The 23,547-nt window shown below is 35.7% G+C and overlaps 3 protein-coding genes across 3 annotated transcripts in view; all 3 read left to right on the top strand.

The window, feature by feature from the left end:
- Nucleotides 1-1,335: 1,335 nt before the first annotated feature.
- On the top strand, nucleotides 1,336-10,981 carry LOC113080021 (uncharacterized). The gene is made up of 11 exons (XM_026252263.1): nucleotides 1,336-1,458; nucleotides 4,080-4,170; nucleotides 5,218-5,595; nucleotides 5,688-5,759; nucleotides 8,154-8,561; nucleotides 8,723-9,109; nucleotides 9,221-9,319; nucleotides 9,587-9,967; nucleotides 10,128-10,184; nucleotides 10,454-10,831; nucleotides 10,905-10,981. The coding sequence occupies exons 2-11, from the start codon at nucleotides 4,122-4,124 to the stop codon at nucleotides 10,979-10,981; spliced, it is 2,286 nt and encodes a 761-aa protein (XP_026108048.1). The 5' UTR covers nucleotides 1,336-1,458; nucleotides 4,080-4,121.
- Nucleotides 10,982-11,609: 628 nt separating this feature from the next.
- LOC113080020 (uncharacterized) lies at nucleotides 11,610-15,079 on the top strand (the record flags this gene model as incomplete). The annotated part of the gene is made up of 8 exons (XM_026252262.1): nucleotides 11,610-12,021; nucleotides 12,228-12,617; nucleotides 12,708-12,776; nucleotides 13,126-13,500; nucleotides 13,629-14,015; nucleotides 14,121-14,210; nucleotides 14,544-14,930; nucleotides 15,054-15,079. Coding segments are annotated over 8 exons (2,136 nt in total), but the record flags the coding sequence as incomplete, so codon positions are not given.
- Nucleotides 15,080-15,259: 180 nt separating this feature from the next.
- The window catches only part of LOC113080019 (IgGFc-binding protein-like), a 29,059-nt gene continuing 20,771 nt past the window's right edge, over nucleotides 15,260-23,547 (top strand). The window contains 14 exon segments of the mRNA XM_026252261.1: nucleotides 15,260-15,672; nucleotides 16,326-16,715; nucleotides 16,793-16,858; nucleotides 17,970-18,365; nucleotides 18,503-18,904; nucleotides 19,248-19,283; nucleotides 19,447-19,568; nucleotides 19,775-20,053; nucleotides 20,292-20,628; nucleotides 20,836-21,089; nucleotides 21,312-21,458; nucleotides 21,539-22,118; nucleotides 22,232-22,815; nucleotides 22,933-23,497. Coding sequence (XP_026108046.1) covers nucleotides 15,642-15,672; nucleotides 16,326-16,715; nucleotides 16,793-16,858; nucleotides 17,970-18,365; nucleotides 18,503-18,904; nucleotides 19,248-19,283; nucleotides 19,447-19,568; nucleotides 19,775-20,053; nucleotides 20,292-20,628; nucleotides 20,836-21,089; nucleotides 21,312-21,458; nucleotides 21,539-22,118; nucleotides 22,232-22,815; nucleotides 22,933-23,497 — 4,189 coding nt within the window. The 5' untranslated portion in view covers nucleotides 15,260-15,641.

The raw sequence follows: 23,547 nt of genomic DNA, 5'->3' as shown, positions 1-23,547 counted from the left end.
AAAACATAAAATGCCCCAAATTTAGTTGCCACAATAGACCTCTAATGTTAAAATGTTGGTAAAGAATAAATAAATAAAAACGGTTTAATTGACAAACGTGTTGCATTCCACTGGTTGCTCAGTATTTCAGCAGCATTGTGCACATGAACCGTCCTGCTGGTCAAGCCACATCTCAGGTTCAAAATTATTCCCTATGTATCAGAATGCAGTATTCTCCAACCTAGAGGGAAAATAGTTGAATAAGTGGATTTTGTGGAAGTTTGTGTTTCACCCTTAAAAATTTTTTTTTTTTTTTTTTTTTTTTTTTTTTTATTAACACACATTATGTTGTTCCATAATTAATTTGAATTGCTTTCTTACTAAAAAATAAATAAATAAATCCATGTAACTTGATTGAACAGTATGTTATATATGAGTGCATAATAATCTGTTTTTAAATTTTAGCATTTCCAAACCACATATATCGGAATAACTACAATGATTAATTTTCCTCTATGTTCTTTATTTCTTTTATTATTTTGGAGCTTGGCAGCCACCAGTCACAATTTATATATATATATATATATATATATATATATATATATATATATATATATATATATATATATATATATATATATATATATTTTTTTTTTTTTTTTTTTTTTTTTTTTTTTAAACAATCAGACATTATAGCTATGATATCCTCCTACACCAAATACAATAATGCTATATTGAAAGAGAAAGTTCATTCGGGACTAAACCAGATATTTTTTTTCTTCTCTCTTTGTGTGTGGGTGGGTGTCTGTCTTGTTTTTTTCTTTATCTGGTTTTAAAATATGAATAAAAGAATCTTGATCAGCCAGTCACAATCATTTATGACTGCCAAGTAACTGTCATTATGCTGAAAGTTGCTTTGCAGCATTTTTGACCAGGAGTTAGTTTGTAATAAGAGATCGACCTGTATCCACAGATCTTTAGGTTGTGTGTTGTATACATATATATGTATATATATATATATGTGTGTGTGTGTGTGTGTGTGTGTGTGTGTCTATCACCAAAAAGAAAAGGTACACTTTAAATACCCAGATCATGCACTTAATGAACCAAAATAATAATTAAAATGCATGATAAAATAACTTTATAAGAGTCATAAACAAGATGGTTGAGTACATAGTGTATATACTGTAATATTGTATGGTATTTGGGACACGTGTCTAAGGCAAAGCTATATAAGCATACAAGGAAGTGAAAGAATTAAATGGCAGGTCTATGACCCATAACATGCCATGCATTGAACGAATAGACGAACTGGTTTAAGACTGAGTTCGAGAAAGCACATTTGTTCCAGTCATGGTCCGCCCACATTTATCAATTATATATAAGACTGAGATGTTCTGTTCAGCAACACTGTGTTCTGATTGAACTGTTGGGGAGAGAATCACCCATGATTTGCTCTGCAGCAGCATTTCATCTCAGGTGAAATTACTTTTGCATTCTTGCCATCTGACTCTATACTTCAAATCAAATGCTTTTTTCATGCATATTAGCTTTGTGATTTTTATTTATTTATTTATTATTTTACCTTATTTTGTCTACATTTTAATAATTTGCTCTGGAGGTAATCTCAAGAGTTGTGGAATACTAGTTGCGATTTTTAAGATGCAAGCAACTCCTTCACTGCAAATTAACGTCTTAAATATTTTACTAAATAACCTTAACAAATCCATGTTGCTTCTCACCACTTTGGAGTGCAAATATAAGAAGGCAAAGCAACTATTGGCAATTGTAATCGAGGTAGCTTAATGGAAATACAATGCATTTATGAGAGAGTTACTTTATCAATTGTGTTTAACTAATTGGTCATGGTGACTTTTTGGATGAACCAAGTCAGTTGCAATCAAGTCACCACAAAAAAAGTAAAAAAATATCCAAAATGTGTACGTTTCACAAATTTGACTTGTCCTCATTTCGAATATGTATTACTTCATATTTCAAATTCTCCTAAAAACGCCACTTGATATTTTGTCCTAAAATGCAAAGATATTTACACATTCTATGTATCTCGAGTCTGCAAATACTATTGAGTGTGCATGTGTTGTTTGTTTGCTTGAACAGCGGGTAAAATAAGTAATGAACAGTGTCACCATTTTTCTCGGTAAATATATTTCTAAAGTTGCTGTTGACGTGAAATTTTCACCAGAGGTCGGTAACAACCCAAGTAATCCATACTTGCAAAGAAAAAATTAAATAAATAAGTTCTGAAATTAAGTTATGTGTAATAAAATGAAATGACACAGGGGAAATAGTATAGGATGTGAAGAAAGGGAGGTGCAAAGAGGCTTTGAATGACAAGACACCAGCTGAAATCTATCAGTCAAGAAGGGTCAATATCAGGGTGCCTTTTGGTGTCCTGTACATAAATAACTCATTTCCGATGATAACTTAACAAAAAAAATGACTGTAAGGGTGTGTTATATTAGGCTTATATTAGGTGTGTTATATTAAGCATTTATTTAGATATATTTTTTATTGATTATTCTGTGTGTGTGTGTGTGTAAGAGGATGCATATAATATTTTCAAATCATAAAATAAAATAAAAATATATCCTATTAATATTTGGTTAAATAAAAGATGAATCTATTTGAGTGTATTAATTATTTGGTTATAAAAAAAAAAATATTTTTATTTAAGAAAAATGAAGAGTTTGTCTCGTGAGTAACATAAGGACAGCAGATTTTTTGTGTGTCTTCAGTGGCGGGAATTTCAATAGTTAAGTTGGTGACTTTTCAGATGACACATTTTCTTCATGTGAGTTTGCTTATTGCATACACATTATGTGATTGAGGATATAATTATATTATTTATTATTATTATATATATAAAAAATTGAAGTTAAATAAATGTTTCATTGTCATACTTTGTCTGTTCTGCAATGTGTTCATCCCGTCATGTGCATATTTAAAATTATCATATCCATATTATCATATCCATATAATCAAGTGTGTTCAATAGCTAGGTGTGGGGACAATAACATACCAACAAATGCATTAAAAAAATTATCTTATTTTACCAAAATAAGAGGGATCACACAAAATGTATTTAAATATCAGTTTTATCCAAATAAGAAAAAAATAAATAATACATACGTGTGCAAATTGAGTTTATTTAAAAACACGTGGTTTACATAAAATATTTTATGTATTTATAATTTGAAAGAAAACAAATAACCCTGTTTAGTAAAAGGCACAACATACCTTTAGGAAAAAAATAATTTGGATCTTAATTTTGAAGTGAAAATGTATTTAACAGTAATATATAGGCCAATGCCCATGACAGGGTGGACATCTTATGCATTATGCTTCGAATAATGGCTCCTAATTATCCATGTTTCTATAGTACTCACTCAAGTGTCTAATATTTATGACATGACATAAAGCGAATGGGAAATTAAAATTACACATTTTTTTTTTGTAGTAATGTGAGGGTTGAAAGGCACTCTGGTGATATTGACCCAGAAAGCAATGCTGCCCCCTGTCAGTGGAAATTAACATTAGCTGGGTTAGTCCCAAGACCAACCAGGATGAAGATGAAATAAGAGTGGACATTTCAGCAGGACAATAATCACAAACACAGCCAAGGAAGCCTCAATTTGTTTCAGAGAATGAAACTTGAATCCAATAGAAGATCTATGGAAAGAACTACACATCAGAGTTCATAGAAGAGGCCCGCAGAACCTTCATGATTTAAAGACCATTCACGTGGAAGAAGGAGCCAAAAATCACACCTGAGCAATGAATGCCACTAGTTTCTCCATACAGGTGGTTTCTTAAAGCTAGCAATACTTCAATACTTCTGGTGTCCCTGTGTCATTCCAACACCAACTTAATTTCTGAACTTATTTGTTTAGTTTTCTGTGTTTGTATTGATTATTTGGGTTGTTACCGACATCTGGTGAAAATCAGCACCTTATATTTACTGAGAAAAATGGTGACGTGTTCAATACTTATTTTACCCGCTGTGTGTTATATAGTTATTTACATAATTAAATACATAAATCTGTGCATGTTTATTAACATATGCACATTTTTCTTTACAGATCACTTTGACACTTTGGCATCCCCAGAAGCAGTCTGCCACAATGAGGTTTCTAATCTCACTGTGTGCGTCACAACTCCTGTTGATTAACGGTAATAGTTTCATTCAAATAGGGTCCTTCATTGTGCTTTATAATGATTCTTGACAATTTCTCCTTTCAATTTCTCACTTTTAATAATAATGTAAAATGTGTTCCAAACATTTTGCCATAATTTACTTAATTAATAAATTAAATAATTTATATATATTAATAATAATAAAAATTAATAAAAATTGTCTGTCAAACTTAGGATATACTGTATTATAAAAGCGCCTATTAAATGTGGAATGTAAAACTAATGTAATGCACATCTCAAAGAAATGATAAAAGATCATTAGTTCCCAGAATATCTTCTTCATTTAGAAAAGGTTAAGCTGTCACTCATCATGTAGAGTCATTCGCTTCTTGCAAGAATGCTTTAACCTGCTCAGATCATATTATTTTATTATTATAACAAGACTTAATTTCAATTCGTTTGTCAATATTATTTATTTATTTTTTTTCATCAGTGGTTTTACTCCACATTTACTGAATTAGTAATAAAATTGTTGAACATTTGGTCATAACTCATTTTATTCTGTTCATTGTGCAAAACTGAAGCTTATTATTCATGTAGTCTGAACACAAAATATTTTATTGAATTATTAAATTGAAACTGCTTGAGCAATGGATATTCTTTAGATGTTCTATGTGCAGTGTGTGAGTTGCGAGAGTGTGTGCTTGTGTGTGTGTGTGTGTGGAAAGTAAACCTTTTGTATGACATGTATGAAATTATATATGTACACGACCATTCAAAAGATTTTTTAATGTTTTTGAAAGAAGTCTCTTGCTGCATTTATTTGATCAAAAATACACATGCACAATATATTGCAACAATAGCATCATTTATTGTTTGTATCATTATGAATGTCTTTTTTAATTGAATGCATCATTGCTGATTAAAAGTATAAATTTCTTAAAAACCCACTTGACATACTTTTGAACTATAGTAATGCACTGTATTAGAGGAACACTCAAAACAAATGAAGCTAACTCAGTATAGAATGAACACTGCTCTCACACATTGTTCTTTCACTAACAACCTTTTTCCTCATGACAGTTGCATTTGGCAATGATCCTTGTTACAACTATGAATCTCTGGATCGTCCCTGGAGAGCCACAGAGGAAACTGGACTTTACGTTTGTGATGAATATTTCTCCTGGAACGGCTGGTACAGACTTTTCTACAATGGAATGGATATCCGGATGCCAGAGCACTGTGTGAACGCAGGCAGCTGTAACACAGATTACAGTCTGTGGCTCAATGGTTCTCACCCTCAGATAGAGGATGGAGAGGTGATCATGGAGGTCTGTGCAAGCACATTATATGACTGCTGCTCTTTCGAATCAACACCCATCAGAGTCAAAGCTTGCCCGGGCGATTACTATGTCTATGAACTTGTCAATCAACAGTATGAGTGTTCAGGATACTGCACAGGTACTGGTTTTCTAGCTTTTCATTTTTTTTTCTTTAATAAAAATGAGTTTGCAAATTTAATTAAAATGATTTTTTTTTTTTTTTTTTTTTAGATATCAGCACAATATCCCTGACAACTTCCACTTCAAGTCCATCTACGATTAGTGGATCCAGCCTTTCCATGTGTAGGTTGCTATATGAATAATTAATAGCAGACATTGAAATTTGAAACTCTTTTTTTCTTTCTTTTTTTTTTTCTTTTAACTGTCAATAATTTACTCTCACACATTTCATTCTTTAATCTGTGGAACACCAATTCATTTTTGTACCTTTTACATTTTATGGACAAAAACAGGTGAGGTGTATCTCAAAATATGTTAATGTTCTACAGATTTAGAAATTTTTCTGATCTAAGATAAAATGGTTCAGACTTCTAACAGGTTAAAACCAAACCAACTTTGGAAGCCAATCAAAATCCATTTGAAATGTGTGTGGCAGTTATGTTTACAGCTGTATTTTAGTTCATATCAGGGCCGGCCCGTGCATCACAGCCCATTTCACCCTGTCATTGTGTTCATGATTTAGCATAAATATATATATGTATATATATATATATATATATATATATATATATATATATATATACACACACATACACACATACACACACACATTACAGCAGAACTGTTTCCAACACTCATAATAAATCATCATATTAGAATGATTTCTAAAGGATCATGTGATAGACTGGATGTCACATGTGACACTGAAGAATGGAGTAATGATGCTGAAAATTCAGCTTTGCATCACAGAAATAAATGATAATTTAAAGTATAATAAACTGAAAACAAATTATTTTAAATTGTAATAATATATCACAATATTACATTTTTCTGTATTTTTAGGCTTGATGAGCAGAAGAAACTTCTTTCAAAAACATTAAAAATAGTAATGTTTCCAAACTTTTGGTCTGTAATGTATCCCCCCAAAACTGCACAACTGTAGAGTAAAACATTAATAAAAAAGTGATAATAAAAAATGCGTCTTAAAAGTTTAAAACTGACATGATTGTACAAAATCACAGTCTGGGGACTCAGAACTCAGAACAACTGCTAACATTAAGTTTAAGGTAAAAATAACTGCCATGAAATTATAGTATCTTACTCCTATGCAATAAATTGTTCTTTCACTACATCTCTTTACCTCTGTCTTTATCCTCTTCTCTTCTTTTTGGCACTGTATCTATCGCAGACTATGCTCATTTATAATGTGTCATGTAAATTCGGCCTTCCGTCACAATCAGGAAACTTTCACCGTGTCTAGAACTGGCGCGAGCTGCCAGGCCCATTTCTACGAGCTGTGTAAAGCAGTGCTGTCGACATTGGATGCGGCGTCGGGCACGCTACACAACAAATACTGTCTATGCAAATTACCAACAACTGATCGTGCGCGCGCTCTGTTTCTGACGCACTTCAAGCACTCGATGGGCGGGGGAAGATTGAAGAGCCGGAGTATTTCGAATTAATGGTTTTTAAATAGTAGCCTATTATAAAAAATACAAATAAATAAATATGTAAAAAATAAATAAAAATAAAAAATTCACTCGTTCACTCATTCTGGCGCCCCTATGGATGAGTGGCGCCCTTAGCATTTGCATATCGCCTATGCTGCGGGCCGGCCCTGGTTCATATTTACATAAAATATGTAATTTTATAAAAGTGTAGTATAGTCTCTAATACAGAAATCATTATAATAATAGAGCCTGGGGTGAACTAGCCTTTTTAGAGTCAAGAGACTATACCAAACGAGTTTGTCAAATGTTCATACATACAATTGAGGTCAAAAGTTTACGTCCCCCTTTCAGAACCTGCAAAATGTTATTTTACCAAAATAGGCGGGATCAATCAAAATGCAGGTAATTGTTCATTTAGTACTGATCAGAATAAGAGATTTCACATTAAATATTTTAGTGCACAAGAGAAAATATTAGCTGCATTTATACAAATGACCCCGTTCAAAAGTTTACAGCCCCTTGATTTTTAATACTGTGTTGTTACCTGAATAATCCACAGGGTTTTTATTATTATTATTATTATTATTATTATTTATAGTTGTTCACTTATTCCTTGCTTGTCCTGAACATTTAAACTGTCCGCTGCTCTGCAGACAAATCATTCAGGTCCCACATATTCTTTAGGTTTCCAGCATTTGTGTATTTCAACCCATTCCAACAATAAATATGATTTTAAGATCCACGTTTTCATACCGAGGACAACCAAGGGAGTCATATGCAGCTATTGCAGAAGGTTCAGACATTCACTGATGCTCCAGAAGGAAACCCATGCATTAAAAGTTTCTGAATTTGAAGATCATAATAAGATATATTTAACTTATTTTGTCTTCTTGGAAACATGTAGCCTATCTATCTTCTGTAGAAGGGCAGTACTTTAAAAAAAAAAAAAAGAAGAAGATATTTAGGCAAAAAAAGAAAAATTCCACCCTGTTCAAAAGAACCTTGAGTGAGCCCAAAATGTCAGGATTTGAAAAGACATATAACTTCTTTCCTTTGATCTCATCAGCTGCCATCGACATAGATTATGACCCATGCTTCAACTACAACATTCTTGATGATTACTGGAGAAGCACACTCAATTACTGGTATCAATCTGGATATATGTCTGGACATGATGACACGCGTGTTGAATGGCATGGCTGGTATCGACTCTTCATTAATGGTTCGAGTGCACAGATGCCTGAGTGGTGTTTCAGTCATATGTCATGTGGAGGTTTTAGTTCTCTGTGGCTTGGTGACCCTCATCCTCAGCCAGAAGATGGCGTTGTTACTCGTGAAGTCTACAGCTCTGTTAATGACCAGTGCAGTTACTACAGATCTGACCCAATCCAAGTCAAAGCCTGTCAAGGAAATTATTATGTCTACAAACTTAAAAGTCCAAAGCCATCGATCCCATTGCCTGTATATTGTGCAGGTAGCTATTCTCCTTCATCATTTACAAAATCATAGTCACCTTTCATATGTATATATATATTTACAGAACTATTATTGATACTGTAAATGGTATAAATCATGTAGTCTTGAGCATGCTTCGTCCACAATACCTATAACACACTCTTTATATTTTGACTGCAGTTCCATTCAACACTCCAAATACTGATCCCTGCTACGACTACAACAGTGTCGACGAGCCTTGGCGAGCCACTGACTATAATTATATCACTAATATATGTGATTATAATGTCAACTGGAACGGCTGGTACAGGCTCTTCTACAATGGTCAGAGTGTCCAGATGCCAGATTCATGTGTTGGTTCTGGCATGTGTGGCACAGACAAACCACTTTGGCTTGATGGCCCTCACCCACAGCTGGAAGATGGAGTTATTACTCGACAAGTGTGCATTTCCACATTGAATGACTGCTGTGATTACAAATCGCATCCAATACGAGTCAAAGCTTGTCCTGGAGACTATTACGTGTATGAGTTTGTCAGGCCACAATTGTGTTCATCTTACTGTGCAGGTAAACACATTTTCATCATGTACATGCTTTGGTCTGGAGTTTTTATTCTCCTTAGTTATGACTGAAAATGATGGACTTTGATGTAAAACAAAAAAATGTTCCCGGTACCAGATGTCTCAAGCCTCAGCAGCTCAACATCTACAACACCACCTACAACAACAGTTGCAGTTATACTCCCAGAATCCATTACTCCGTCTGTCACAGACACAGGTATTGAACTCATAACTAAAGAATGTTGTGTGATTAGGTTTTATTTTCAGGAAAGCTCATTGGCTGCTTTTTTTTTCCTCCTTCTCAATAAATAGCAGCTTTACAATTTGCCATGAATAATCACAGACTTCAGAACTTGTAGGGGAGTCTAGAAAAAATAATAATAATAACCTCAATTTCTAGGGTGATTTTACACCACAAGAGTATTTCTTTTTCTTTTTTTCTATGAATATTAATACTTATTTTCAAATATTTTTTTTTTCACAGCCCTCCACTTTGACCCCTGCAATAGCTACACTGCGCTGGATGAGCCATGGAGAGCCACAGACAATCGATATACCTTCAATTTAATGTGTGACGCTTATGTCAGCTGGGTGGGCTGGTATCGTCTCTTCATTTATGGCCAGAGCGTTCAGATGCCAGACACATGTGTTGATCGGCTAAGCTGTGGCACTCACGCCCCACTTTGGCTAAACGGTCCACACCCACGAATCGAGGATGGAGTGGTGACCCGAGATGTCTGCGGTCACTGGTGGAATAACTGCTGTGGTTTCCAGTCAAATCCCATTAGAGTGAAAGCCTGCCCAGGCAATTACTACGTCTATGAGTTTGTTAGACCAAATTTCTGTTATGGGACCTACTGTGCAGGTAAGCATATCTGCATTCACCCATGTTATGCATTACATTTATAAGTTTGCTTTTTTGCATACTGTTGAAGTAAATACATGTTGCTTTTTTTTACTATGTAACTAATATATTGTTTTGGCTGTTTATGAATTAACAGTAACTTTATTTTATTTTTTTAAAGATGTTAGGAACAATAGCATCAGCATTCCTACTTTCACTCCAGAGACAACTTTGGCTGGTAATGTAGTATGCTATTCCCTCTACTGTCTGTTGACGTTTTGACAGGAAATTACATTTAGTACAGTGTGTCAACACACCATTTGTGCTAAGACAAATTTGCAAATGCAGTATTAGTTTCTTTGCTAAATTTCATGTTGAGCTACACAATATTTATGCCTGCATATTTCATTTTACTGAATTAACATGCACTGTACTGAAATTTATTGTAGTTTTACAAACTTATCTTTACACTTAAACATCTTGTGTGTTTGTTGTTATTTGTTACAGAGGCTTTCCGCACTGACCCCTGCTACAACTACAGAGCCCTGGATGATCCTTGGAGAGCAACAGACAGTCACTATTCATACAATTGTGATGCTAGTGTTAATTGGGATGGATGGTATCGTCTCTTCATTGCAGGCCAGGATGCTCGGATGCCAGAAACATGTGTTAATCAGTTTAGCTGTGGCACTATTGCCCCACTGTGGCTAAATGGTCAACATCCACGAGTCGAGGACGGTGTGGTCACCCGTCATGTCTGTGGCCACTGGAACAATGACTGCTGCAATTATGAGTTTAATCCTATGAAAGTGAAAGCATGCCCAGGCAATTATTATGTGTATGAGTTCATAAACCCAGTGTTCTGCTATGTGGCATACTGCGCAGGTAAATATATTTACATTCAAACTTGTATAAGTGTGTTTTTGTATTTAACTAATATTCATCCAAAACTTTACAGAACTGACGAATATCACTTCTATAGATGTCACGCCACACACCACCCCGACTGGTAATTTAATGTTCTCTGTCCTCTGACATAATGTTGTTGAACTAACAATAGCAAAGGATAATTAAAGAGCTAAACAATTAGCAAAAAAATAACCTTATATATGTTAACGATGTTTTACTTTCAAAAAGATTTGCTGCTGTTACAGAAAATATATTATTTAATTTATAACTCATAATGCCATATTTCTACACACACACACACGCACACACACAGATATATATATATGTAAATATTTACATTTACATTTATTCATTAAGCAGACACTTTTATCCAAAGCGACTTATAAATGAGGACAGTGGAAGTAATCAAAAACAACAAAAAGAGCAATGAAATATAAGTGCTATAACAAGTCTCAGTCAGGGTAACACAGTACACGTAGCATGGGCTTTTAAATAATATAATAATAAAAAAAACAGATAGAATAAAAAAGAATAGAGCAAGCCAGTGTTAGAGGTCTTTACACACACACACACACACACACACACACACACACACACATATATATATATATATATATATATATATATATATATATATATATATATATATATATATATATATATATATATATAATGCACACAAACACACACACAAACATACATACATGAATATAGCCAAAACCCATCCCTTCATTATTTCATATTTTGTCTCTCAAAAGTCACAACTCCCAGCTCTGACCCATGCTCTGATTATAATATTCTCAATGACGATTGGAGAGACCTGCGTCAGAACAGCCAGTCATATGACCACGATGACACTGCTGTTGAATGGAGTGGTTGGTATCGGCTGTATTTGAATGGAGAAAGTGCTCAGCTGTCTGAGTGGTGTGTGACACTCGCACGATGCGGTGGTGAAGTCGGACTTTATCTCAATGGCTCTCATCCACAACTTGAGGATGGGGTGGTTACCCGTGAAGTCTTGGGATCTTCAAGCTTGTTGTGGAGCTCCAACCAATGTGGTTATTTTAGATCTACCCCCATTCAAGTCAAAGCCTGTCCAGGAGATTATTATGTCTATAAACTTGACAAACCTGATGTGTCAATCCCTAGGCCAACATACTGTGCAGGTACTTGTATACTGCTTTCTATAGATTACTGTTCATGATTATTCTCTGTGTGTATATTTTGGTATGTGTCAACTTTTTAATTTCCATTTCATGAATTCTGTATATTCTAAGAGACACAGCAATGAGACCCGAAGTCTTATTTTAATAAGCTGACACTTTTTACATTCAATCAGTGATTTCACAAACAGCCTTTTTCTCCATATCAGTTGCATTCAACAGCATCAGTAATGATCCTTGTTACAACTATGAATCTCTGGATCGTCCCTGGAGAGCTACAAATGAAATTGGATTTTACATTTGTGATGAATCGTTCTCCTGGAACGGCTGGTACAGACTTTTGTACAATGGGGCGAACATCCGAATGCCAGAGAGTTGTGTTAATGCAGGCAGCTGTAACACCGATTACAGTCTTTCGCTCACTGGTCCTCATCCTCAGGTAGAGGATGGAGTGGTGATCATGGAGGTCTGTACAAGAACATGGCATTCCAGCTATAATTTGATGAAAACACCCATCAGAGTTAAAGCTTGCCCAGGCGACTACTATGTTTATGAACTTGTGAATCAACTAGCATATGGGTGTTCAGGGTATTGTACAGGTAATATGTTTTCATATTATTTAATATCTTATTTTAACACTTTTTTTTTTACAAATGATTTCAGTAATATGTTTAATTTCCTCTTTTTAGATGTCAACACAATATCTCTGGTTTCCACTGCAAGTCCAGCTACCAGTCCTGGATTCAGCATGACTTTGAGTACGTTTATATAGTTAAAACTCAACATTGTCATTAGTACAATGAGACTAGTTTACAAGAAGTCATGAAAAGCATGTTCTTCAAAGTGATACTGTATGTGGGATAAATGACATTTTCAGGGGATAGTTGAACATTTTGGAGTGGATTAGTATCGTTTTCTAGATTATGTTTTTTTTTTTTTTTTTTTTTTATTTCGTTATTTTTGTGTATAGGCCAAAATCTGCCCACTTAAAAGTAGGGGTGTTTGACTAATAAATAGAACAATGAAACCGCTTGCTCTTTCCTAATTTTGTTGAGATTTTATTATGTATGTTTTCTCTCTCTGTGTCTCTCTCTGAAATCAATATAGATTATGACCCATGTTATAACTACAACATTCTTGACAATTACTGGAGAAGCACACTTTGGTATATGTCTGGACATGATGACACGCGTGTTGAATGGCATGGCTGGTATCGACTCTTCATTAATGGTTCGAGTGCACAGATGCCTGAGTGGTGTTTCAGTCAAATGTCATGTGGAGGTTTTAGTTCTCTGTGGCTTGGTGGTCCTCATCCTCAGCCAGAAGATGGAGTTGTTACTCGTGAAATATATGGCTCTGTTAATGACCAGTGCAGTTACTACAGATCTGACCCAATCCAAGTCAAAGCTTGTCCTGAAAATTATTATGTCTACAGACTTTTAAGGCCAAAACCATCTATCCCAGTGCCTGTATATTGTGCAGGTACAGTCATACTATTAATTGCATTGTCACCTTTCATTAAAAACTACACTGTTTTTTTTTCAACTGATGTTGATTTGAAATGGATTTAAACATCTTAAATGCATTTACTCTTTATATTTTCACTATAGTTTTATTTAACACTCCAAATACTGATCCCTGCTATGACTACACCAGTCTGGATGATCCTTGGAGAGCCACTGACAATTATTACAACAATTACATGTGTGATTATAATGTCAACTGGAACGGCTGGTACAGGCTCTTCTACAATGGTCAGAGTGTCCAGATGTCAGAGTCAAGTGTTGGTTATGGCATGTGTGGCACTCCTTACCCTCTGTGGCTCAACGGCCCTCACCCACAGCTGGAAGATGGAGTGGTCATACGGCAAGTGTGTGGTTCCACTTGGAATGATGGCTGTGGTTACAAATCTCATCCAATACAAGTCAAAGCTTGTCCAGGAAACTATTATGTGTATGAGTTTGTCGGGCCAACATTTTGTGCATCTTACTGTGCAGGTAGTTTTTTTTTTTTTTTTTTTTTTTTTACATGCTTTGATCATTCATATTTTAGGTTATAAAATTATTGACATTTAATTAAAATTATTATTGTTTACATTGCAGATGTAACCAAGCTTGCATCTACAACAAAATCTGAAACAACGGTGACAATTCCACCCACAGAATCCAGTACTTTGTCTGTTACAACCCCAGGTAATTTTTTTTAATGACATTTATTTTTGCTATTTTATATTGAATTAATATGTAGTCCAAATGAATGCTCTTGGGTAATAAAATTAGATCTCTGTGTAAACTAAGCTCAAGTAATTTAAAGGAAAATGCTCTAATTTACTATTATTTTGGCGACAGTATGTATAAATTCAATCTGTAACAGGTAGCTCAACAAGAAAATGTTCAAGTTAAGAAGACAAAATGTTTTAATTAACCTAGATTTGTAGGTAAATGTTAGGTAAATGTAGGTAAAGTAAATGTTGTTACTTGGTTTGTTTAACTAATGATACATTTATATTGCTAATGTTTCCACAGAAGAAGCAATATCTTTTGACCCCTGCTATAACTACACTGTGCTCGATGATTCTTGGCGATCCACTAGCAATCATTATTCTTCCTACATATTTTGTGATGCTGGTGTCACCTGGGTTGGGTGGTATCGTCTCTTCATTGGCGGCCAGAGCGGTCAGATGCCAGAAACATGTGTTGATAAGTTTAGCTGTGGCACTCACGCCCCACTATGGCTAAATGGTCAACATCCACAAGTCGAGGATGGAGTGGTCACCCGAAATATCTGTGGTCACTGGGGCAATGACTGCTGCTATTTCCAATCCAATCCCATTAATGTCAAAGCCTGCCCAGGAAATTACTATGTCTATGAGTTTGTTCAACCAAATTTCTGCTTTGGGACCTACTGTGCAGGTAAGCTCTTAAATTGTATGTTCATTTTTTTTTTTTTTTTTATTATAATTAACCATGCCACAGACCATTGCAGAATGTAATTTGCTATGTCTTGTATTGATCTATTTTTGAATGTATAAGCAGATATTTATGAAGCAATAGTGGTTTGAATCTATTTGTGTCTAGGGAAAATACAATAATGAAAAATGTACATACCACCATCCCCAAATTTAATGACCATATTGGAACAGTGTGGAATCTTTATTATGAAAAATAAATACATTTCTCCCTTTGCTGTAACTTTTTTTTTTTCTCTCTCTTTACCCATTTCTCATAAAAGCCCAAACTCCCAGCTCTGAACCATGCTCTGGTTACAGTGTTCTTGTTGACGTATGGAGAGACTTGCACAATAACTATCAATATTATTACAATGATGACAGATTTGTTGAATGGAGTGGTTGGTATCGGCTGTATTTGAATGGAGAAAGTGCTCTGCTGTCTGAGTGGTGCGTGAGTTTCACAGGATGTGGTGGTCAAGTTGGACTTTATCTCAATGGCACTCATCCAAAACCTGAGGATGGGGTGGTGACCCGTGAAGTCTTGGGGTCATCAACTTGGGCGGGGTGGTGGTGGCGGTGGAACAACCACCAGTGTGGCAGTTATAAATCCACCTCCATTCAAGTCAAAGCCTGTCCAGGAGATTACTACGTCTATAAACTCGTCAAACCTGACATGTCAATCCCTTCTCCTACATACTGTGCAGGTGCAGTTTTAACTTGTGTGTTCTTTATGGATGACTTTATTAATCCCCTACATGAAATAATTACATTTTGTTACAGCTCTACTTTGATATTCCAATACATTTGTATAATATGTACAGGTAGTAACAATGTTCAGCTTTTATGTGGAACATGGATGCTTTAAACCAGCTAGACTAGACACACACATACACATAGCCATGAGATGTCATGATTATGCACTATGTTTTATAAATGACCCTGTAAAACAGCATTGTTACGACCCTTAAAAGGATCTAGGGAACAGCGCAAAAGGATAAGCAGAATGAACCAAGGAAACCTTTAGAATAGCATTAATTTGTTTATTAGCCCGAAACCAGAGCCACAAAGCAGCGTGTGTGGGCAATTTACTGTGCACATGGAAAAATAAAGAAAAACTAATAAAGAAAAACTTACAATTTGAATTAGGGAAAAAGGAACTAGAGTGGTGCCAAAAAAAAAAAAGAAATAAACAAAACCAACCTCCCCAACCTAAAGAAGAAGGAACCCACTAATCTAACTAACACGAAAAGAAAATCTAGAAAAAAACACCCTAATTAAACTTAACTAAATAAGAAATCCAAATAAATACAGAGTCATTTCACTTAACAATGTTTTTTTCTCTCTCTCTCCATATCAGTTACTTTCAACAACATCAATAATGATCCTTGTTATAACTATGAAACTCTGGATCGTCCCTGGAGAGCTTCAAATGAAACTGGATTTGTAATTTGTGATGAAAACTTCTCCTGGAACGGCTGGTATCGACTTTTTTACAATGGAACGAACATCCGAATGCAAGACAGCTGTGTTTCTGATGGCAGCTGTAACACATATAGCGGTCTGTGGCTCAATGGTCCTCATCCTCAGATAGAAGATGGAGTGGTGACCATAGAGGTGTGTGGAGGCAGCCAATATGGCTGCTGTGATTTCAAATCAACACCCATCCGAGTCAAAGCCTGCCCAGGCGATTACTATGTTTATGAACTTGTCAAGCCACATTCATTTTGGTGTTCAGGATACTGCACAGGTAATATTATTCTTTATGACTTTTTTATTCAAAACGTTTATATTATTTTATCAATATATTATAATTCCCTCTTTCAGACACCAGCACTATATCAACAACCTTTTCCTCTACAAGCCCAGCTACATTTATTGGGTCCAGCATGAGTAGGTTTTTTAATAAGAATAATATTTTGTCTTAGCCCGAGTTCCATTAGGATAATACACATTATTTTTTTTTTTTTTATTTTTTTATTTTTTTTATGCTGTAAAGGTGTAAAATATTTAAATGATTCATTATAGGATTTGTTACATATATTATTAGAACAAATGTCTAATGCACTACTAACTCTTGAGTAACTACTATCAACTAACAAGAAACTCTGATTAATAAATAAGTGAGTAATAGCACTATTTTCATACTGTATGTTCTAGTAGAACTACTATATACAGCTTCATAATAAATGAATGATGCAAAATGTATAATTAATTCGGTTACACTTTTTTTTGATAGTCCACTTTAGACATTCTACTAACTATAAATAAATTTGTAACTAAATGTCAACTACATATCAACTAAATCGGTATCACTTTATTTTACTGTCCTGTTCCTCATCTACATGCTATGTACTTATTATAGTAATTACAATAACTATGTAATAACTACTAACCCTGAACCTCCCCCTAAACCTAGCCCTACCCCATGTGGTTACCTTTTAATATCAGAACTTTCCTAGATAAATACACTGTTTAGTACATTATACGTGCATGTAAGTACACGTACTGTATAATAAAGTAAATCTAAATCTCATTATTAGCAAATACATGTCTACTAACTCTCAGAGTAGACTGTAAGGGTAGTTTTAGGATTAGTTGAATAAGTTGGCAAAGAAAGTGTAAGAAGATATTAAGCAGACAGTCTACTAATACTCTACTAACTGCTAGCTGACATGTAGTTGCAAAGTTACTTACTGTTAGTAGAATGTCTAAAGTGGACTACCGACATAAAGTGTTACCATTCATTCTAAATTGAAAGTCATGGAAACCCGCCAGTCATTAAACACTAGTCACTATATGAGGGATATATACAAAAATAGTATCTACCAATCAGCTAATAGGGAACTACCTCTTTCAACTGATTGCTATTAATTACTGATTCGTTAATCAGAGTTTCTTGTTAGTTAATAGTAGTTAATAAAATTGTAATTGTGCATTAGTCATTTGTTGGCATGAACATTGCCTTAATAATTCATTTATTTTTCAATATCTGTCTCATCAGCTGCTATTAACACAGATTTTGACCCATGCAATGACTACAACATTCTTGACAACTCATGGAGAAGCACACTCAATTTCTGGTATCAATATGGACATGATGACACGCGTGTTGAATGGCATGGCTGGTATCGACTCTTTATTAATGGATTGAGTGCTCAGATGCCTGAGTGGTGTTTCAGTTATATATCATGTGGAGGTTTTAGTTCTCTGTGGCTTGATGGCCCTCATCCTCAGCCAGAAGATGGAGTTGTTACTCGGGAAGTCTACGGTTCTTATTACGACCAGTGCAGTTACTACAGATCTGACTCAATCCAAGTCAAAGCCTGTCCTGGAAATTATTATGTCTACAAAATTAAAAGGCCAAAGGTATTGATCCCAGCCCCTGTATATTGTGCAGGTACAGTAATTCTCCTAAATCGTTACATGCTTATTATTAATAACATTTTGAGCTTTGATTTAAAGACTGCATACAAAGAATAATGTATTTACAATGAAAATGATTTGTGTTTGATTTCTTTACTGTTCCTTAAACAGTTACTTTCACCACCCCGAGTGCTGACCCTTGCTTCAACTATAACAGTCTAGACGATCCCCGGAGAGCCACCATCAGCCCACAATATGATAAATATTATTACTATCAAATATGTGATTATAATTTCAACTGGAACGGCTGGTACAGGCTCTTCTACAATGGTCAGAGTGTCCAGATGCCAGATTCATGTGTTGGTTATGGCATGTGTGGCACTCCTTCCCCACTGTGGCTCAACGGCCCTCACCCACAGCTGGAAGATGGAGTGGTCACACGGCAAGTGTGTGGTTCAACATGGAATGACTGCTGTGGTTACAAATCTCATCCAATACAAGTCAAAGCTTGTCCAGGAGACTATTATGTGTATGAATTTGTCAGGCCAACATTCTGCTCAGCTTATTGTGCAGGTAGATCATTACTGTAGTCATATTGTTTCTTTTGAAATGTACCTTTTGTAATAAAATATAATGTAAATTAATAATTCACTATCAATTATTTTTTCTTTGGAGGGTAATGAGAGTTATTGGCTATTCCTGTGCTAAAATGTCAGTGGTTAGCCACATTATCAGAAACCTATTATGATGTTATGTACTTCAGAACATGCAAATCTTTTAATAGTAGTTGTAGCAGGAGCAGAAGAAGTAGTAGAAGTTAATAGTAGAACACATCCTCAGTAATTGTGTAAAATGGTTGTCTTTGGTCCAATAAACATATTACAATTTGCATTTATTTATTTTTTATTTTTTACAGAAATTATCATCGCAAACACAAGCTCAAATATCTCAGGTATTTTAACACAATTAATGCACAACAAATGTAACATCACATATTAAAAGATAATTGGTATACTACACTGTACATTAAATCTGATTTGATTTGTGTGTTATGTTAGATTTATAATCCTAAAACAGTCTAACATTCAATACATAACATGTCTGATATGTTGCAGGACCATTTTATCAATTTGGAGCTGGAGACACAGAGAATGATCGTTCTGATGATGGGAGTTCACCAGTGATCTACCTTTTGCAACCGTTTAAATTTTTTGGACAGATATACAACCAACTATATGTAAGTGAATCTGCTACAGTTTACATCACATCAGAAGGGAATTCTGTAATACTGTACCTTTTATATTATTGAAATAGTTTTGCTGTTTCATTATCATGGCAAACTTTAATGCTCACATTTAGTCTATTTCTTACTTTTATGAAACTTTACTTGGAAAATTTCAGGACAGTTTAAAATATTAGGCAAATTTGTACCTTTTTTTCCAGGTCAACAACAATGGATACTTGACATTTGATTGGTCATGGTACAGCTACTATCCATACCAGTTCCCAGGTTATAGTGATATAGACCTCATCGCTCCATTCTGGACAGATGTTGATAACCGGGGCAATGGTGTTATTTCATATCGTCAGTACACGTCTGGCAGTGTCCTTACAGATGCCACACAAGACATTAACCAATACTTCCCTGACCTGAGCTTTTCTGCTACTTGGGTCTTTGTAGCAACATGGGACAGAGTTGCATATTATTCATATTCAGGAACCGTAAGAAATCCAGTCTGATTATGTACATATATATATATATATATATATATATATATATATATATATATATATATATATATATATATATATATATATATATATATATATATATATATATATTCTAAATTAATGTAACCCATCATATAGATTTAGATGATCCACACTGTATGTTTACAGTTTTTGTGATTTTCAGCAAATTGTTGGCAAGTACATGATTTTTAAATGTTTCTTTTTTCAGGAAACATCTTTCCAGGTGGTTTTGATTTCAGATGGCCATTTCTCTTTTGTTTTGTTTAATTATGGAACAATCGCTCCAACTCATAGATATGTACAGGTGTGCACCTACATGACTAGTTGAAACTATTCCAATTTACTAACTGAAATAGAAATGAAAACATTTACTTTTGTTCACTTATTGTAGGCTGGTTATGACACCATCAGCTCTGCATACCACTTTTCAATTACTGAATCACTACAGCATAACATCACAAACTTGACATACAGCAGCAATGTCAATGTGCCAGGCAGATGGGTCTTCAGAACAGACCAAGGGTCACGAGGTTGTCAGTTTAATGGTAAGGTTTAAACAAATTAAATGATTTGGTCTTTGCAGTGACTGTCGATAACCACTTTTCATTTCACTTTAAATTATTGGTAAACTCTTACAAAAAACAAAAACAACAACAACAAAAAAAAACCTTGTTAAAAATAGTTTTAGGTGTTTTATCTCCTAACATACAACAATCTTGAGCTCTAAGCCATGTGCAATTGCTGCTTTGTAGGTGTTCCAGTGCAGCTCGGAGACTCTTTCTGGAGCGATGCAAACTGCCAGCAGAGATGCACCTGCACCAGAAGCGGCCTCCAGTGTACCAATGAGCCCTGCAGTTACTCCCAAGCCTGTCGTCCAGCAGCCTTCCAATACTCTTGCCAGACCATTCCTCGGCAAACCTGTACCATCTCTGGTGATCCTCACTACTACACTTTTGACTATCAGGTTTTTCACTTTCAAGGGACCTGCACTTATGTTCTATCTGAGGTTAGCCTTTCTCTATAATAATAATAATAATAATAATAATAATAATAATAATAATAATAATAATAATAATAATAATAATAACAACAACAACAACAACAACAATAATAATAATAATAATAATAATTATTATTATTATTATTGTTATTATTATTATTATTATTATCATCATTATTATTGTTATTTTGTCTGAATCAACTGGTAATCCTTGAAGTTTTATTTCAGTCTTGTGGCAACAGTTTGCCATACTATCGCATTGAGGGCAAAAATGAGCATCGGGGCAGCACGCATGTGTCATGGACACGAATGGTCAGGGTGTTTGTCTACGATGAAGTAATTGAACTGGTCAAGGATCACTATTATGAAGCAAGGGTCAGTGTGACTATACTTCTCTAATTCTCTCTTGAATGCTGTTCATTTTCCTAATTTCCTCTTTTTCCGAAATTGTCCAGGTTAATGGAAGCTTTACAGCAACACCATTCACCCTTCACAATGGCTCCATCCAGGTTTATCAGTCAGGTTTTTCCGTGGCCATCAGCACAGACTTTGGTCTACTTGTTACATATAATGCATACAGCTACGTTAGCATCTCTGTACCTTATGACTATTTTACTTTCACCTGCGGACTGTGTGGAAACTTTAATTTGCATCCTGAAGATGATTTCCGTTCACCCAGTGGTGAAGTCTTGAGCTCAGATGTGGACTTTGCCAATAGTTGGAAAGTAGACAGTGACACAGATCCTGAGTGTCATAATGTCAGGTGCACAGGTCTTGCTTGTGCTGTTTGTACCTCAGATGAAATGGCTTTATACAGTGACAGCAACCACTGTGGAATCCTGGAAGATGTTTCTGGCCCTTTTGCCAATTGCCACTCTGTGCATGCGCCACAGACCTACAAAGAGAACTGTGTGTATGACCTTTGCTTGGGAGGAGGGTACCAGCCCATTCTGTGCCAGGCTCTCAATGTGTACGCTACTCAGTGCCAACAGCAGGGTGTACAACTTGGTCAATGGAGACAGCGGGGCTTCTGTGGTAGGCATTGTATTGTAATGAATGATTTCAATATAGCAAATTAGATCTCAGTCCAAACTGACAATAATGAGAATAATTTATGCACATTCTTTACTTTCTTCCTCTATTTTCAGAAATTCAATGCCCTGAACACAGTCATTTTGAGCCTCAAGGAACAGGCTGTCCTGCGACTTGCAGTTATCCATCTGCCCCAATGAATTGTCCCTTGCCCAGTCAGGAAAGCTGTATCTGTGATCCTGGGTACATCCTGAGTGCTGGAGCGTGTGTGCCTGAAGCAAACTGTGGCTGCAGTTTTGAGGGTTTCTATTACACAGAAGGACAGTCAGTGGTGTTGGATGGTGACTGTGGGAGACAGTGTGTGTGCAGCAGCATGTCGATGACCTGCCATCAGCACCAGTGTGGTCCAGCAGAGGTGTGTAGAGTCCATGATGGTGTGAGAGGCTGCAGACCCACCGGCTATGCTACCTGCTCAGTTGAAGACCTCGGGTCATATCACACCTTCGATGGACTAAGTTTCAGATATCAGGGAGCTTGTGGACTGACCCTTGCTAGGGTTATGGGACCGTCCCTGCAACCACACTTTGCATTGACGGTGGAGAAAGTACCCAGAGGCCTTCAAGACTTTTCCAGGTTCCTGAAGTTTGAGGCGGAAGGAATTCAGGTCTCCATCGAAATGGGAGAGGGCAGCAATGTAAAGGTTAGACAAAATATTAAATCACTAATTTGTATTTAATACAGGAGCATTATTGAATTACTTTTGTAATTCATATGCTAGATGGAAAAGTCTTCTAACACTGTTTATCACTCTCTTCAGGTGGATGGACAGATGGTTGGTCTGCCTGTCAGTGTCGGCTCTGGTCGAATCCACATTTATCACAGCAGTGTGAGGGGTTTTGTCTTGGAAACAAACTTTGGGGTGACTGTCAGAGCCGACTGGCCACACATTGTCCGAATTACGGCACCAAGCACATATAGTGGTACACTTGGAGGTCTGTGTGGGAACTTCAATGGAGACATTGCCGATGAGTTTTACACTCCAGATGCAGTCCTGTTAAATGACACTCAGCTGTTTGCGGACAGCTGGCGTGATGGTTCCCTATCAGCCCACTGTGAAGACCCAAATGACAGCTGGGAACCAGGACATTATCAGAACAGCAGTCAGTTCATTGAACATTGTAGTATCATGACTAAGTATGATGGACCATTTGCTGAGTGCAGCAGAGCAATAGATCCTCAGCAACGCATTGCAGATTGTGTTCAGCTGCTGGAGCAGACACAAGGTGCCAGAGAGGCTCTATGTGAGGCCCTGCGAGGTTACATGCTACTTTGCCAACAGAATGGCATTGCAGTCGAAGAGTGGAGGAGTGCCACCCACTGTGGTAAGCATCTAGTTTTATACCTGCTGACCTAAAATTCGATTTCATTAAGC

Source organism: Carassius auratus, unplaced genomic scaffold, assembly GCF_003368295.1.
Source record: "Carassius auratus strain Wakin unplaced genomic scaffold, ASM336829v1 scaf_tig00030068, whole genome shotgun sequence".
Taxonomy (NCBI): domain Eukaryota; kingdom Metazoa; phylum Chordata; class Actinopteri; order Cypriniformes; family Cyprinidae; genus Carassius; species Carassius auratus.
Note: the sequence above shows the minus strand (reverse complement) of the source record. Positions and strands in the feature narration are given on the sequence as shown.